Source organism: Bos javanicus, chromosome 3, assembly GCF_032452875.1.
Source record: "Bos javanicus breed banteng chromosome 3, ARS-OSU_banteng_1.0, whole genome shotgun sequence".
Classification (NCBI taxonomy): Eukaryota; Metazoa; Chordata; class Mammalia; order Artiodactyla; family Bovidae; genus Bos; species Bos javanicus.
In genome coordinates, this window is record NC_083870.1 from 7,553,158 (window position 1) to 7,570,338 (window position 17,181).

At 49.4% G+C, this 17,181-nt stretch overlaps 1 protein-coding gene across 4 annotated transcripts in view; it reads left to right on the top strand.

The window, feature by feature from the left end:
* Positions 1-16,651, top strand: part of OLFML2B (olfactomedin like 2B) — a 49,311-nt gene extending 32,660 nt beyond the window's left edge. For all 4 annotated transcript variants that reach the window (XM_061400227.1, XM_061400231.1, XM_061400251.1 and 1 more), the window contains exons 6-8: positions 262-813; positions 14,894-15,070; positions 15,572-16,651. In XM_061400227.1, coding sequence (XP_061256211.1) covers positions 262-813; positions 14,894-15,070; positions 15,572-16,173 — 1,331 coding nt within the window. In that variant the 3' untranslated portion in view covers positions 16,174-16,651. The remainder of the gene's footprint in view (positions 1-261; positions 814-14,893; positions 15,071-15,571) is intronic.
* The last annotated feature ends 530 nt before the right edge of the window (positions 16,652-17,181 follow it).

The window sequence follows — 17,181 nt, forward strand, 5'->3', positions numbered from 1 at the left end:
CATCTGTGCTCCTTTCACCTTCTTCTTCTAAATCCCACCTGGGCTCCACTTTGAATCAGAGTATCCTATGGCTGGTTCATGATGTATGGCAAAAACCATCACAATATTGTAAAGTAATTATCCTCAATTAAAATTAATTTTAAAAAATAAAAAAAATAATAAATCAGGGTATCATGCTGATGAAAGAAACCCTCATTAATCTGCCACACACCACATGTTGCTGACTCCTGAGTCACAAACACACCTGTGTTTGTTTCCCAGAAGACGAATTTTTCAGTGGTGAACACGGAATGGATTTGCTAATTGAAGATCAGCTTCTGAGACACAACCAGCTGCTGACCAGCGCCACCCGGAGGCCAGCAGCCACCAGGCGCAGCGCCGCTGTGACAGCTGATGCCGGCACCACCAGCGCTGGCACTCCGACCACAGCCCTGCCCTCCGCCCGGCTGCCCGCCTCCACTGCAGCGCCCAGCACCCCTGACCCTGCAGTCTCTGCCTCAGTCGAACAATTCTCAACACCGCTCCCGACGACCTCAGTGTCTCCAGATCCCACGGAGGAGGCAGTCCCTACACCTTTTACTCAGGTACCAGCTACCACTGTGGCCCACACAGCCACCCAGCAACCGCCAGCCTCAGCTCCTCCGTCAGCGGCCCCTGAGGATGCCTTTGTGGAGGTGACGCACACAGCCCCAGTGCCTCCGCCTCCAGTCAGGACAGACTCACCAGGGAAAGATTCTACTGCCAGACAGGGCACAGTTCCCCCTGGCCCCACCCTGAGCCCCGAGGAAGAAGATGACATACGGAACGTCATAGGTGAGTCCATTCCGCCTGGCTTGGGTCTCCTGCTCAAGTAAAAGGCTGAGCCTGGAAATAGCTTGAAAGGAGAGGGGAGAGTCAGATGCTCCAACTGCTTCATAAAGAAAGGCAAGTGGAGTTACTCCTTGGGCAACGATCAGTTTTAACATCTAGGGTCTATATTCACAATGTGCCAGTGACAAGAGTAGAAAACTCCTTTCTAAAATAAATTAGTGGAGCTAAGATCTCAGCTTCATTAATAAGTTTTATAAACATTTGTCAAATGCTGGTGTACTAGGCTTTGTGATGGGTGTTGGATATTTGGTTATTTAGTGATGACTACGTTTTCAGCTGGAGAAGGCAATGGCACCCCACTCCAGTACTCTTGCCTGGAAAATCCCATGGACAGAGGAGCCTGGTAGGCTGAAGTCCATGGGGTCACTGAGAGTCGGACACGACTGAGCGGCTTCACTTTCACTTTCCACTTTCCACTTTCATGCATTGGAGAAGGAAATGGCAACCCACTCCAGTGTTCTTGCCTGGAGAATCCCAGGGATGGGGGAGCCTGGTGGGCTGCTGTCTATGGGGTCGCACAGGGTCGGACACAACTGAAGCGATGCAGCAGCAGCAGCAACACGTTTTCAGCAGGATGTTTACCAGGCCATGAACTAACAAGAGATTCTTATGTGTGTGTAGGTGGGGGGATCCCAGAATATTAAAAGAGGGAACAGGGAAATAGTGAGCCCCAGGGAACAAATCTCATTAGCCCCTGGCCTTAGAAAGCATGGGAACATCATGGCATCGTGTGATAAATGATGTAACAGAGGAGTGGAGAGACAGGGGCAGAGGGAGCAGCAGATTGCCTGGCAGCTAAGAAGGCTGGGAAAGCTTTTCTAAGAAGGTATCCTTTGAGCTGAGTTTTGAAGGATGAACAGGAGTTTGCTAAGTGGAAAAGGAAAGTATTCTGACTGGGTAGGTCTAAATGAGCAGGGTGTGTTCCAGAAACAGAGAATGTAGCCTGTTCTGTGCCTGGGCGCTCCATGGCCATAAGATGACTCTGAGAACAGTGAAACGTGAAAGTGTGTGTGTGTCTATGTATGTTTCCGTGGGCGGAGGCGGGGTGAGGGGGAAGTGGGACTTGCCACAGATGGCTTTTTCAAAAAGACTTAAACATTCATTAAGTCACCATCAACACTGAAAAATAACACTATTGAATAGTAATTTCATTAAAAATATACTTGATTTGACAGATGCAATTTGCCTTATACCTTTCTTTCCCTTCTTCCCATTTTCAGCCCCCTTGGCATCCTCTTTTCCAGTTCCTCCTCAGGATAAAGTGCCAGCCATGCCAGACAGATGGTGGTAGGGGCACCTACCAGCAGCCAGATGCCTGGTTGTAGCCTAGTCCCCACTGCGGAGAGCTGTGTGACCTTAGCCAAATCTCTGCCCTTCTGCAGGTCTCAGAAATTAGAAATTTACTAAAGATTGCTGCCTCAATTGGGAATCCCTAAATAGCTCAGTTGGTAAAGAATCTGCCTGCAATGCAGGAGACCCTGGTTTGATTCCTGGGTCGGGAAGATCCACTGGAGAAGGGATAGGCTACCCTCTCCAGTATTCTTGGGCTTCCCTTGTAGCTCAGCTGGTAAAGAAAGTTTCCTCAGCTATATCCTGTAGTAAGTGTATCAGGCCGTGATATAGCAAGGAATTCTTATTGGGTGAAAAAAAACCCCAGAGTAATAACAAGGAAATAGCCAATGAACCTTGGCCAGGAGGAAGCTAAGCAAGAAGACAGTTCTTGAGCCACAGAGGTTGGGGTGGGAGGAAAGAATGTTTTTCTTTTCGTCCCTTTCACTGTCACAGTGGGAGCAAGCAGACCCCAGAGTAGAAGATCCATTTCTCACCGCGTGGAGAAATCAGTTCTGAAGCTGTGGGTCTTGCTCAGTTTCTGCAGAATGCCCCAGGGTCTGAGCAAAGGGTCCACTTCCACACTGGCTCTGGGCAGCCTTGACCTTGCTCATGGGCTCACAGACCCTGAGCCCAGCATCCCATCTCCCCACTGCCACAGGAGTGCACTCCCCAGGGTCCCCATACCTCTACCACTCAGGTGACAGGGACAGTTCCTCCAGAAACTTAGCCAGCTGCCCACCACTATCCCTCCACAGACGGGTGGAATACAGGCCGCAGGTAGGTCCACACTCCTTGTATGTCCCCAGGGATGGTGATTGCCTGGCTGGAAACTCTTCCCTTGGTGACTTCCTAGCCAGTAGGAGAGGGGCTTCCCTGGAGGCTCAGATAGTAGAGTCTGCCTCCAATGCAGGAGACCTGAGTTTGATCCCTGGGTTGGGAAGATCCCCTGGAGAAGGGAATGGCTACCCACTCCAGGATCCTTGCCTGGAGAATCCCATGGAGAAAGGAGCCTGGTGGACCACAGTCCATAGGGTTGCAGAGTCAGACACGACTAAGCGACTCACACTTTCACTTCCAGCCAGTGAGTTCTCCACTGTCTCCACAACCCACCTGCCTCCCCTGGGTGTCGCCACCCGCGAGCTTTTCCGATGTGCATCTTTCTGGAGTTCTTAGGTCTCAGGACTCCACCTCCTTCGTTAGCCTGACTGAGATGCCGATGCCCAGACAAGAGAGACCCTGTGTCCTGGAAGTTGTTTACCTGGTAGAGGAGCAGGAGACAGGATACACTTTCTCTTGTGCTTCACTATTCTGTTCGACCAGAAGCACATTGTCACAGAGGGGCTTCCCTGGTGGCTCAATGGAAAAGAATCCGCTTGCCAATGCAGGAGATACAGGAGACAATTCCTGGGTTGGGAAGATCCCCTGGGGAAGGAAATGGCAACCCACTCCAGTATTCTTGCCTGGGGACTCCCACAGACAGAGGAGCCTGGCGGACTAGAGTCCATGGGGTGGCAAGTGTCGGACACAACTGAGCGCCTATACAACAGAGGATGTCAGTTCAGTTCAGTTCAGTCGCTCAGTCGTGTCTGACTGTTTGCAACCCCGTGAATCGCAGCATGCCAGGCCTCCATGTCCATCACCAACTCCCGGAGTTCACTCAGACTCACGTCCATCGAGTCAGTGATGCCATCCAGCCATCTCATCCTCTGTCATCCCCTTCTCCTCCTGCTCCCAATCCCTCCTAGCATCAGAGTCTTTTCCAATGAGTCAACTCTTCGCATGAGGTGGCCAAAGTACTGGAGTTTCAGCTTTAGCATCATTCCTTCCAAAGAAATCCCAGGGCTGATCTCCTTCAGAATGGACTGATTGGATCTCCTTGCAGTCCAAGGGACTCTCAAGAGTCTTCTCCAACACCACAGTTCAAAAGCACCAATTCTTCGGCACTCAGCCTTCTTCACAGTCCAACTCTCACATCCATACATGACTACAGGAAAAACCATAGCCTTGACTAGATGGACCTTTGTTGGCAAAGTAACGTCTCTGCTTTTGAATATGCTATCTAGGTTGGTCATAACATTAAAAGAGGATGTCAGCTTCTGCTTAAAGACTGACCTGTGGGATTTTTCAAAAGAGCTGGGGTTCTTTTTTTCTAATTTTTATTTCATATTGGAATATAGTTGATTAACAATGTTATGTTAGTTTCAGGTGTGCAGCAAAGTGATTCAGTTATACATATATTGATACCAATTCGTATTCAAATTCTTTTCCCATTTAGGTTATTACAGAATATTGAGCAGAGTTCCCTGTACTATGCAGTAGGTCCTTGTTAGTTATCTGTTTTAAGTACAGCAGTGTATAAATATCCAGTGACCTCCGGGAGTTGGTGATGGACAGGGAGGCCTGGCGTGCTGCGATTCATAGGGTCGCAAAGAGTCGGACACGACTGAGCGACTGATCTGATCTGATCTGATCTGATATGTATCCCAAACTCCCTAATTGTCCCTTCCCCTCAACCTTTCTCCTGATAAATTCATTCTCTGTGACTGTGTTTCTGTTTTGTAAATAAGTTCATTTGTATCATTTTTATTTAGATTTCGATATTTGTCTTCTCTGACTTATTCCACTTCGTATGGTAAACTCCAGGTCCAGCCATGTCGCTGCAAATGGCATTATTTCATTCTTTCTAACAGCTGAGTATTACTCCATTGTATATATGGGCCACATCTTCTTTATCCATCTGTCTTACACAGAGGATGTCAGCTTCTGCTTAAAGACTGGCCTGTAGGGTTTTTTTTTCAGAAGATCTGGGATTCTTATCTCTTGTATCTACTGCGGAAAAAAACACAGGGACACGGACACAGATATAAGTGCTTCTTCAAATGCCAAGGGGTGAAAAGAGGGGGTGGCACAGAGAGAAGGCAGGTGGAGTCTTGGCAGGTTTTCTCAGGAATCATTTCCAATCACGTATTGCTGCCACATGCTTCTCTCAGGCTGCTGTTAGTGTGGATGGGATTTCTTTTCTGGAACCTTCTTAGCACACTTCCTGCCTGCCTGTGCCTGGCCAAGTAAGACTATATGTAGCCTTCAGTTAAATAAGCATCATTTGTCTGAAACCAACACACGCCACTGACTTGCTACCTGCGAAAGGTTGTTTGCTGTTTAATGAGCCTGGCAATTTCGAGTTTGAGCTGTTTGAGTGGTTTTAAACAGGCTGCTTTTAGAAGGAACATCCTATCCTGTGGTTTCCAAACCTGGTTTTGTGATGCCCAAAAATGTCCACCAGTTTCCCCAGGGGAATTGTAAAATGCTCAGAAAAATTCCGAAAACAAACGAATTAGAATTAACTTTTGGCCAAAGCATAGCTGCTTGAGGACAAGAGAGGAAAAACACCATCCTTGATGGGAGCCGGGTTCCGGGAGGGAGGAAAGGGGACTGGTCACCATCCTTGGTGGTGTGGGGAGCTCTGGTCAGGCTGCCACAGAGGATGAGAACACGGGTGCCCCATGGCCGTGGCTTTGCAGAGTCCCAGACCTTAAGGGCTGTGATGCGCATTGTAGGAGAGGCTGGTGTGGGGCAGAGAGGGGAGTGGGGAGGAGCGAAGAGGACAGTCGGGATGACAGCAATACCAGAGCCTGCCTCATGGCTGAACCTAGAAATGTGATCCCATGAAGACCACCTCTTCCACAAAGTAACTGGCCGTAACAACCCCCGAGGCCTGGCTGGCCACAGTGGCAGTGGGCACGAGACGGCCTGAGTAAGTGGCACCGACACGGGCAGGGCAGTGCTGACCGGAGCCTCCACAGCACCCAGACTCAGTACCAAGGACTGTCCCGTCGGCGGCCCAGAGTCTCTTGACAGGCACCTTTCCCAGCCCCAGCTCCACAGACACACTCCGCTCTCACTGTGCTGATCAGCTCATCAGGCCCCTGAAACCACAAGGAGCCTCTGTCAGAACACAGAGGCCGCTGGCCCTAGAAAGACAAATATAAAGTGGAGTGGCTCCTTGTAAATGGGTAAGGAAGAGTCTGTGCCTGTCTACAAGGATACAGGCCACTCCTAATTCACCCAGCCCTCGCCACGCTGGCTGGGAAAGGGCCTGCACTCTGGCCACTTCCACGGAGGTGTCACCAGGAGGGGCTACAGGGACTAGAGTGGACAGGTCTGGCAAGGTATGTGGTCCAGGGGAGGCTGTCTCTGGTTCTGACTGTGAGCTCCTTCTCCAGGTGTGGTCACCAGGGCAGAGCTGACAGCGTGAGCCTCTGCAGGGGTGTTGAAGGGCACCCACGGTGCTGGCACAGACCGGGAGAGGTAGGGGAGAGGGCCTGATGATGAAGGGAGTAAGACATGAGGACTTAGATCTAAAGGTGTTAGAGAAGGTTCTAAGCAGAGGAGCACACTCACATTTGTCAGTACTGAGTTGAAGGACAGTACTGAGTGCTGGCGCTGTAGGTGTTGATCCTACAAAAGCAGGTGAGGCAGGGTCCCCGACCTGGAGTTGTGCACAAGCTCGTATATGGGACCCAGAAACACAGTTTCAGTTCAGATGATGGGTGGCGTTTAGCTGTTCATTCATGTCTGACTCTTTGTGATCCCATGGACTGTAGACCGCCAGGCTCTGCTGTCCATGGGATTCTCCAGACAAGAAAACTGGAGAGGGTTGCCATTTCCTCCTCCAGGCGATCTTCCCAACCCAGGGATGGAACCCACATCTCCTGTGGCTCCTGCATTGGCAGGTAAATTCTTTACCACTGAGCCACCTGGCAAACCCAATTTCAACTCAGGGTGGTGAGCAGATGCATAGAGTGCTTTGCGGTCAGAGGGACTCTCCTCTGGAAAGAGAAGTTGACCTAGCTGTCTTGAGGGATGAGGCAAAACCAGCCAGGAAGGACGGTGGCATTGCAATAAGAAGGACCAGAGTCAACAAGAGCCCCAGCAGTGAACCAGTTTAGTTAGGGCTGACTACACATTTTGTTGAGCCCATTGCAAAGTGAAAACATGGAGCCCCAGTTCAAAAAGCAAGATGGAAATTGCCATTGAAGATAGTGAATATAAAGCTGTTTCCTTTCTTTGATCTCTCTCTCTCATTCACTTGGTTTTTTTCTTTGCTACTTCATGCCATTGTAAGAAATACTTTTTTAAAAACTTAAATAACTGGCGTGGATTTTATCATTCTTGTTTATATTGTGCACTACCAGTTTTCAATGCAAAGATAAGATCATTTAACTCACGTGTGGAGTCCACCAAGATGATACAGTTTGTTTTTCATGGCTCCTATGTTCCTGTGTAATTTGTTCTTAGCAGCCCAGTGAAAATACTGCACACAACAAACTCATCTGTTTCTCTTCTTAATATGCTCACAGTCTACCCCCACTCCCTACATTTGGCTCCCTGAATAAAAGAAAAGGAACTGTGAGTTGCCCTATCTTTCCCTCTTCTATAACATTTTCAGCATGAGTTATTGTCTACTCCAAGGAAATAACACAAGTGAGAAAGAATATAATGGGATTACTTGGTTATTTGTGGTTCCTAGCATACCGCTGCCTTCTTTCTGCATTCGAGGTTCTGTTTAGAATGGCAAGTGTGGCCTCTGGGGCTGCAATGCCCGGCGCACTCAGTCACAGGGACAACACACCTGCCTTATCTTCACTCTGAGTCTCACCGTAACCCCATGAGCAGTGGGCCCACCGGTGTCCCCTGCACGCAAGTGGGCCATAGGAAGGTGGACACATGTACTGTGTCCTCTGCAAATGCACATGCCCAGTTGTCCTATTAGATTCTAACTATAAAATAAAAATCCAAACTAAAATGATTAAGAATTACAAGATGGCCATAGCAGAGTTTTGAAAAGGTGATTGCCCGGTTCACATGTCCATGAAGCTACCTCCAGGCACGGCACCATGGGCTGTATGAGCAGTTAGGTATGGGCAAGAGATCTCAAAGCTAGCAACCCGAGGGCCAAATGCGCCCCCAAGATGTCTTGTCAGCCTTAAACTTGAATGCCTTTAGGTCAGCTGCTCTTCCAATCCACTCCAGTCTCTGTTGTTACTCATCCTCTCATACTCAGCCTGCTTCACCCATTTCCATCACACCTGGCCCCTAGAGGCATTTGAGTTTGAGAACTCTGATTGAGGGGAGATGGCAAGAAGTGATGGCATTGAAGGAGGGGCTGATGCACTGGGATAGGACCTAGGGCTTCCTGCAGCAGTTGATGATGGTGAGTGAAGGGTTTAAGCAGCAAGGCAGCTCAGGACTTCTGGGCACAGGGGTTGGATGGGTTAGAAGGGGTTAGAGACGAGCCATAGAAACCACCATCGTAACTGGAGTGATCCAGGCAAGGGACCGTGAGGTCTAAGCTAAGCACAGAGGTGGAATGGAAGAGCTGAGAAGTGAAGAGGGGGGAGACGGCGACCAATGGGGCCATGCGTAGAGGAGAGGTGGACAGCAGGGAGAACCAAGATTCCCGGCTTGGTGAATGGTGCGCCGTGCCTTTCTCCTGGACAGAAGTATAGGAGGAACAGGCTGTGAACTGAAGCAAATGAATTCCTTTTTGAATCCATTAAGGAGTCCGGAGGACACTCAGGAGGGAAGTGTCTCATAACGGGGTGGCCACCTGGCACTCAGAAACAAAGTCTGGGCTGAGTGAGAGCCAAGTGTGCCCGGGGAATACAGGAAGAAAAAGAGGAAGACGAGGGGCTGAAACTGGGGCTCTGAGAGATGACATCTGAAAGGCGGGCAGAAAAGAGAACCAGCCAAAGACAGCCTGACCTGGACGGCAAGTGGGAACCAGGAGAGAGGGGTAGGAAAACCGAGTGTGTGAAGAGGGTGGGTGCACAAGACAGGCTTGACTCGGATAAAAGGGCCAGAGAGCATCCCCAGTGGACGCTGCGCAAGCATTTAAGGCAGCCATCGGGGAGGGGCAGAGGAGTGTGTTGGGGCTGCTCCACCCTGTAGTGGAGGCCTGCCACGTGACAGCCACAGCTGGGAGCCCTAGAGGGCAGAGGGGCCTCTTGTGTGCTGACTTCTTTTTGTTAGATGGCAAGATTGAGCAGCTTGATGTGCTGAGAGGAAAAGCCCCTACAGACCCTGGGAACCTTTTTTTTGTTGTTAACCTATAAACATTTTAGAAGATAATACATATAATAGATAAGGCAAGATATCCTTTAGCTTCAAAGAGACTCACTCAAATGGCCTTCTGTATCCTTGGGCCATAGTTGGTGGAATCCGAGGACGAGGAACTCTGACATATGGAAGCTGCACTGTATTCATTGTACTGAGACATTTTACATGATGGTCTTGAGCCTCTGCGAATTTCATTATCCATCAGGACTCCTGGAAGCAATCCCCCACAGATATCAAGGGGAACCTATTTCAAATATAACTGGAGCTTAAGGAAAAAACAGGATGAGATGGTTGGCTAGCATCATCGACTCAGTGGACATGAATTTGAGCAGACTCTAGGAGACAGTGAAGGACAGGAAAGACTGCTGTACTGTCCATCAGTACATTAAATTAAAAGAGATGATGCAAAGAGTTGAACATAATTTAGCAACTGAGCAACAACCAAGGGGAAAACACTAGAGAATGAGTTTGGGACAAATAGCTTGATTTCGTGGTCCTGTCTCTATCCTCTATTCCTAGTTCATAGATGGTATTTTACATGTGAGGGCTACACCATCTGCAAATAAAGAAATTTAGAAACCAGTATAATAGAGATGTTTCTATGGGCCAGAAACATTTCTATTATCCTCCAAGTTATTTTTGCTGTTGTCGTTTGGTTTTAGTCAAGTAGGGCTAGAACTTCTACATTTTACTTAAGTTGTTGAAGAGATAAATAAAAAATCTTTTCACCGGAGAAGATGAAATTAATAAAAATGGTAGGTATTTACCATAGTTAACTTCTATAAAGAAGGAACCCTCTCTGTGCATAAATCTCCTTTGTGGGAGGTTTAATCATCTAGTACATTTGGTTCAGCTAGAGCAAAATCATTCATTTCCTCTGAAGTGGCAGTTTTAATTCTAATAGCAAAATTTTTATACATTACATACATATGCTCTCCTGAAAGAGAATAATTGTATTTTCAAGTACTCCAAGTGACCACATATCACTTGGGCAACCACTTACAGAAGAGAGAGATCAAAAGATTATTTTAAAAATGAAGCATGCTAATTTATCATATCAAATTTGTCATGCCTTCATAGCATTTGAGGCAGGAGGAAGGCCTATTATATATGCTGTCTGCCATCTTTTTTTAAATTAAATTTAATTTTTTAATTTTATTTTTTGGAGGCTAATTACAGTATTGTATTGGTTTTGCCATACATTGACATGAATCCGCCACGGGTGTACATGTGTTCCCCATCCTGAACCCCCCTCCCACCCCCCTCCCCATCCCATCCCCAGACCCTGGGAATCTGAAGCAGGGCCAGCTGTCTCCCAGGACCATTGATGATAAGATGAGTTAGTACATAGAGACAGCTTAGGAAATGTTCCCTGTCACCATACTGTGGGGGAGAACTTCTGAGCAGCAGGCAGAAGCATTCTCTTTTCTCCACAGTGCCTTTGAACTCTCTCCCTTCTTTCTCTCATTAGCCCTGGAAAGGAATAAACACGTGGCTTCTTCTCTCCAGGGCTGACGCTTTGCTGCCAAGGGTGGGAGCATCTGAATGGCCCCAGACTCTCCGACCATAGTGATGGGCCTGGGCCTCGAGGTTTACTCACCTCCCTTGAACCCGTGTCCACATGCTCCCAGACCACACACACCTATCACTGTTTCTGCCTGTACTGGACCCCTCTGTGTGTTGCTGGCATTTGCTCTATCTGAGGGCATATGCTGATACATCCTGAGGTCCTGGGTGTCAGGACTTGGAAGCTGTAAGCTGAGACTCCCTTCTTCCTACAGAAATACAGATGCTTGACTCCAGAAGCAGCCTCCATCTGTTTTAGTTTCCTATGCCTCCTGTAACAGATTACCACAAACTTAATGGCTTAAACAATAGAAATTTATTCTCGAATGTTCTGGAGACTAGAAGGCTGAAATGAGTCTTTCAGGACTAAAATCAAGCTGTCAGGAGACTGGTTGCTTCCTGAGGCTCCAAGGGATGGTCCAGTCCTTGCTTTTTCTAGTCTCGGGTGGCTGCCTGCATTCCTTGGCTTGGGGCCTCCTCCTCATCCTTCCTTTGCTTCCATCCTCAGGTTGCCTCCTCTTCTGCAGTCAAATCTCCCTCTGCCTCCCTATTATGAGGATACTTATGACTGTGATTAGGACCCCCCTGAATAATACAGGCTAGTCTCCCCCCTCCCCTGGCCACCCTCCATCACAGCATCCCTGAGGTAATCACATTGGCAAACTCTCTGTTGCCATGTACAGTCCCGTTCAGGATTAGGAGTTGGATACCTTTGGAAGACAATACTCAGCCTTCTATACCATCATCAGAGTGCATTCTCCAAGTGTGCTCATGATGTAGAGAGGGCATATATTTTGCTTGTTTTTCTGTGGAAGAAGTGAAAGCTCTGTGACTTTTCAGATGAAACACAGACCTTGGGGGTCTGTAGCAAGACCAAGAGCGATGCCAGACCTCTGGCTACAAATCGGGGAGGGGGCTGCACGTTCTCTAGCTTCACATTAAGGCCCCGTCACCGCAGAGCCTTAGTGCTGAGACAGAACCCTGGAGGGGTTTGGAAGCTGCCTGGGGCGATGCAGTGCATCGAAGCTTAGACGAGTCCCAGTTTCCAAGAGCTCATCTGCAGTTTCCGCGTCTGGGCAGGAAGGTGGCATAGCCATAGCGACCCTGACAGAGACTCCTGGCTTCTCACAGCCACTTGCGAGGCTCTGGGTATTGCCTGGGGTCTGCCTCTGATGCAGGGAGTTGGGTCCTCACTGGGCTTTTCCAGGGGAAGGGGGCAAGCAAAAATGCCCCTCTCTGGGCATGGCACGCTAAGGCTCACCTTAGTTCTGAGGAAGCACAGCTTCTCCACTGGCAGGCAGGGTCCCACTCAGCACCAGGGAACGAGATATTTTCCATCAGAACTCTGCTGCCCAGGCTCACGCAGATTCTTTTGTTTTATTGTCTCGAGCAGATGAGCTCAGTTGTGGGGGAATGAAGCTTTGGCTGGTAGGCTCTGTTGTTTGTCTTACAGAGACCAAAACCCTCCCCTCTCTGTCAGACCAGGACCTAATAAACCCCACACAGAGATGCCTGAGCCCTGCCAATTGCACCCAACTGTGCGGCCTGCCTGGGAAACAATGTTTATCCTGCTTTTAGACGCCTGGCTGCCCCAGGCGCGGGGCCAAGGGCACAGCGCCTGCCCCGTCCTGCCAGCTCAGACCACTAATGTGGGAGCAGGAGGGATGGAACAGATTGAAACAGTTTGGAAACAGGGGTGGCCTGGAGTTGAGAGGGCCCTGAATCTGAGCCGTGGGCCCTTGCTCTTTGGTCCCATGTGAGTGTCAGGGGCAGATCCCTCTCATCGCTGCTGCCCGTCCACGAGCCAGTGTTGATGGCAGGTTGGGGAGGGGGTGTTCTGCTGGTCCCAGCTGCCAGGAGGAGGAAGAGCGTGAAGTCAAAGTGTTAGCTGCTCATTCATGTCCGACTCTTTGCAACCCCATGGACTGTAGCCCGCCAAGTTTCTCTGTCCATGGAATTCTCTTGATAAGAATACTGTCTTATACAGTATAAGTAATATAAGAAAACAGTAATAGCATCATTGAATATGTTTTTTTCAGAACCATATAAATATGTCTGTAACATTAATACTTCCTTTTAAGACAAATATAAATTCAAAAGATTTTATTTAGAGAAACTGTTCTAATTAAAATTGTTTTCCTTCACGCTAAGTGTATATTTAGATTCATAATTGTTGAGAGAAAAGAATTCATTGTAAAATAATGCCAACCTATATAATGCTGTAATAAATTATTTTGTACTTAAAAAAAAAATACTGGAGTGGGTACCATTCCCTTCTCCAGGGGATCTTCCTGACCCAGGGATCGAACCCAGGTCTTCTACATTGTAGGCGGATTCTTACCATCTAAGCCACCAGAGAGGAGGAGGAAGTTGTAAAAGCTGGGTTAATCAGCTTCTCCCACATCCCTCTCTTCCCGTCTCCTTCATAACCATTAGTGCAGAGACAAAAAGAGCAAAAAGACATGCTCTCAGTAAGTGGCCACATGATTTTAGTATCATTTGGGGCCATGTTCAATATAATAATACTGCATAGTAAGCATGCAGGCAGGCTTTCGATTTGATTTAGAACCCAGCATGTCTATGGGGCTTCGCAGGTGGCACAGTGGTAGAGAATCCTCCTGCCAATGCAGGAGATACAAGAGATGGGGTTGTGATCCCTTGGGCAGGAAGATCCCCTGGAGTAGGAAACAGCAGCCCACTCCAGTATTCTTGCCTGGAGAATCCCATGGACAGAGGAGCCTGGCGGTCTACAGTCTGTGGGATCGTAAAGAGTTGAACACGACTGAGCGCGCGCGCGCGCACACACACACACACACACACACACACACACGTGATTCTAGTGGTCTTTGAGGACTTCTCAGGGGGTCACTCAGGAGGGCATGGCAGAGTGCCTGTCCTACTAAAGCAGACCTGACCTTTGAAGGAGGCTCCTACAGCCCAGAACAAGCTCCTTATCTGGGAACTTGGTCCCAGGCCTCTCCAATTCCCAGAATGGGGTCCTGGCACCCTGCTCACAGGGGCGTAGGCTTGAGGACAGCTCTCTCGGACCCAGCAGGTGGGCCTCGGACATGACACCCACTGCACAGTCAGGGCTGCTCTCTGCTGCTGGTCTGGGCCAACCGCCTTGGGGCTGCCTGGTGGCTGGTGAAGCTCTATGTTCCTGGGCATGCAGAGTCCTCTCCTCTGGTCACCTTTCTCATGCTGCCGGGTATTCATCCAAGTTTCAGAGCATCTGCCCAGTGCCCACGGCCTGTCGGACACTGTGTTCTGAGGACCAAGGACACGAAGGGGACAGCCACAGCCCCTACCCCCTGGGGTTTATGCTTGAGGTGGGGATGGGCATTGAATCAGGACAGAGATGCACAGGCATCGTCAAAACCGAAGGTGACGTGTCCTGTAAGAGAGGCACATTCACAATACTGTGGGAGCAGGATGGAATCCAATGGGGGATAGAATGGTTTTTCAGAGGAGAAAGTGGTGTCAGAAAAGCACATGGGAGCTTAGATCCCTGAGGGGTGAGTTTGTAGGACTAAGTGGTCAGCAGGAGCAAAGCGTGGTGGCATGAATGTGGCCCAGGATGGTGGCAGTAGACGGCTTCATAAGAGTAGACTAGGGTAAATAAGGAGCTTCCCAAGTGGTGCTAGTGGTAAAGAACCTGCCTGCCAACGCAGGAGACAGATGAGATGCAGGTTCGATCCCTGGGTCGGGAAAATCTCCTGGTGTCAGAGATGGCAGCCCACTCCAGTATCCTTGCCTGAAGAATACCATGGACAGAGGAGCCTGGTGGGCTACAGCCCATGGGGTCCCAAAGAGTCAGACACACCTTGGATAGATAAGAGGAGCAGCAGGGGAGGATGCTGGGCAAACATCTGGTGTTATGTTGGTTACACAGGACTGTAGAAGCCTGTGGAGGGGTTCAGACTCCAGGAGGGGCAGCCAGCAAGGGCCCTAGGGGTGGGGCATTCTTCCATCAGCCTAACCCCTCCATCCCCCTCTCCTCCATCAGGAAGGTGCAAGGACACCCTCTCCACCATCACAGGGCCGATTACACAAAACACGTATGGGCGGAATGAGGGGGCCTGGATGAAGGACCCCCTGGCCAAAGATGAGCGGATTTACGTAACCAACTATTACTATGGCAACACCCTGGTAGAGTTCCGGAACCTGGAGAACTTCAAACAAGGTACGTGCTACAGGTCCAGCTTGAGGGAGGGTCTTCCTTCTCCATGTCCTCTGTTTTAATGACCAGATCACCCAAGGTGCACACAGTGGATAAGAAGGGGAAAACCTTCTTCTGATGGTAAAAGACACTTCTAGCAATAGGATGTCCCTCTTCCACACCCCTTTTCATCTTCCAGCCCCTGAGACATGGGACAACTACCCAAGGGAAGTGATACATCTTCCCTTTCCCGTGGTCCTTGACTGTTTATAAACCATGTTCATGTATGTTAGCATCTGGATCCTTGAAGTAGCTCAACGAGGGGAGTGGGAATTGTCATTTATAAATGACAGATGAGGGTGCCTCACAGAAGTAGGAAGTGGCAGAGCCAAGATATAAACCCAGGGCTCCAGACCCCAAGCCCATGGCGCATCCCCTCCCTTTGGGCTGCTCCTTCACCCTCCCCGCCTGGCGGCTGTCACTGCACTGTCGCCCTGAAGCCTCCTGCCTTCTCACCGCCCGCAGGTCGCTGGAGCAATTCCTACAAGCTCCCCTACAGCTGGATTGGCACGGGCCACGTGGTGTACAATGGTGCCTTCTACTACAACCGGGCCTTCACCCGCAACATCATCAAGTATGACCTGAAGCAGCGCTATGTGGCCGCCTGGGCTATGCTCCATGATGTAGCCTATGAGGAGGCCACACCCTGGCGGTGGCAGGGCCACTCGGATGTGGACTTTGCTGTGGACGAGAATGGGCTGTGGCTCATCTACCCCGCCCTGGACGACGAGGGCTTCAGCCAGGAGGTCATCGTGCTGAGCAAGCTCAATGCCGTGGACCTGAGCACACAGAAGGAGACCACGTGGCGCACGGGGCTCCGGAGGAACCTCTACGGCAACTGCTTTGTCATCTGCGGGGTGCTGTACGCCGTGGACAGCCACAACCAGCGCAACGCCAACATCTCCTACGCCTTCGACACCCACACCAACACCCAGATTGTCCCCAGGCTGCTGTTTGAGAATGAGTACTCCTACACCACCCAGATAGACTACAACCCCAAGGACCGCCTGCTCTATGCTTGGGACAATGGCCACCAGGTCACCTATCATGTCATCTTCGCCTACTGACACCCCTGTCCCCACAAGCCGAAGTGCAGCGGGGCTACTGGCACCTTGCGTGTGTTTGTGTGTGTGTGTGTGTGTACGCATGTGTTGTTTAAAAAATATATATTATTTTGTATAATATTGCAAATGTAAAATGACAATTTGGGTCTATTTTTTCTATGTGGATTGTAGATCAATCCATTCGTGTATGTGCTGGTCTCACCCTCCATGGTTTATATTTTTGTGCAAATCAACTTCTCCTTTTGACCAGTAACCACCTTCCTTCAAACCCTCAACCCCCTCCAGCTTCCTGATCTCCATCTGAGAAGGCTTTGTCATCAGGGTTTGTAGGCAGATGGCACCAGGAGCAGGAGTGAAGGAGGCAAGAAAGAAGTGCTAAGGGGCGGGAAATTTTTTTTATGTATTGGAGAAGTTTTTGAAGGAAAAAAAAACATTAAAAAAAATGCTTTTTTTTTTTAAATAAAGAAGAAATTAAAAATAACCCCAAATGCGTTTTTGTTTAGCATGGCTATGTCTGACAGGATTATATGCCTCCCCCAGAAGGAGATGAGTCTATGTTTCACAGAACCATCCTCATGCTGAGCTGCTCCCAGGCAGCTCCTCTCCCTCCTAGAGCGGGGCTCCGTTGGGGGGCTGAGGGGTGGAATTTGGAATGAGCTGACTCCCACGGCACTTGCTCTGTGGCACTGATCCCTCCCCGGCTCTTCCACTGTCAACCAGCTTCCTTGATCTGTTCGGGTTTTTTTCTAGTCATTACCCAAGATGTAGGAACCTGTTCATTCCTTCGTCTTCCTCCATGTAGTCTGGTGGTTGGCACCATTGAAAATATAAAGCTGAGTGTGACCTTCACCCTGTACTTCTTACGAAGCTTACAAACAATTAATTTCCCCTTTTCCCACAGTGCTCTCCTCCGCTGATCCTGAACATTCACATTCAGCCAGCCTTCCTTCCCAGCTTCCCCAGAAGGGGAAGGGCCTTCTTCTGAAACAAGGCCCCTGCGGGAACTGGGTA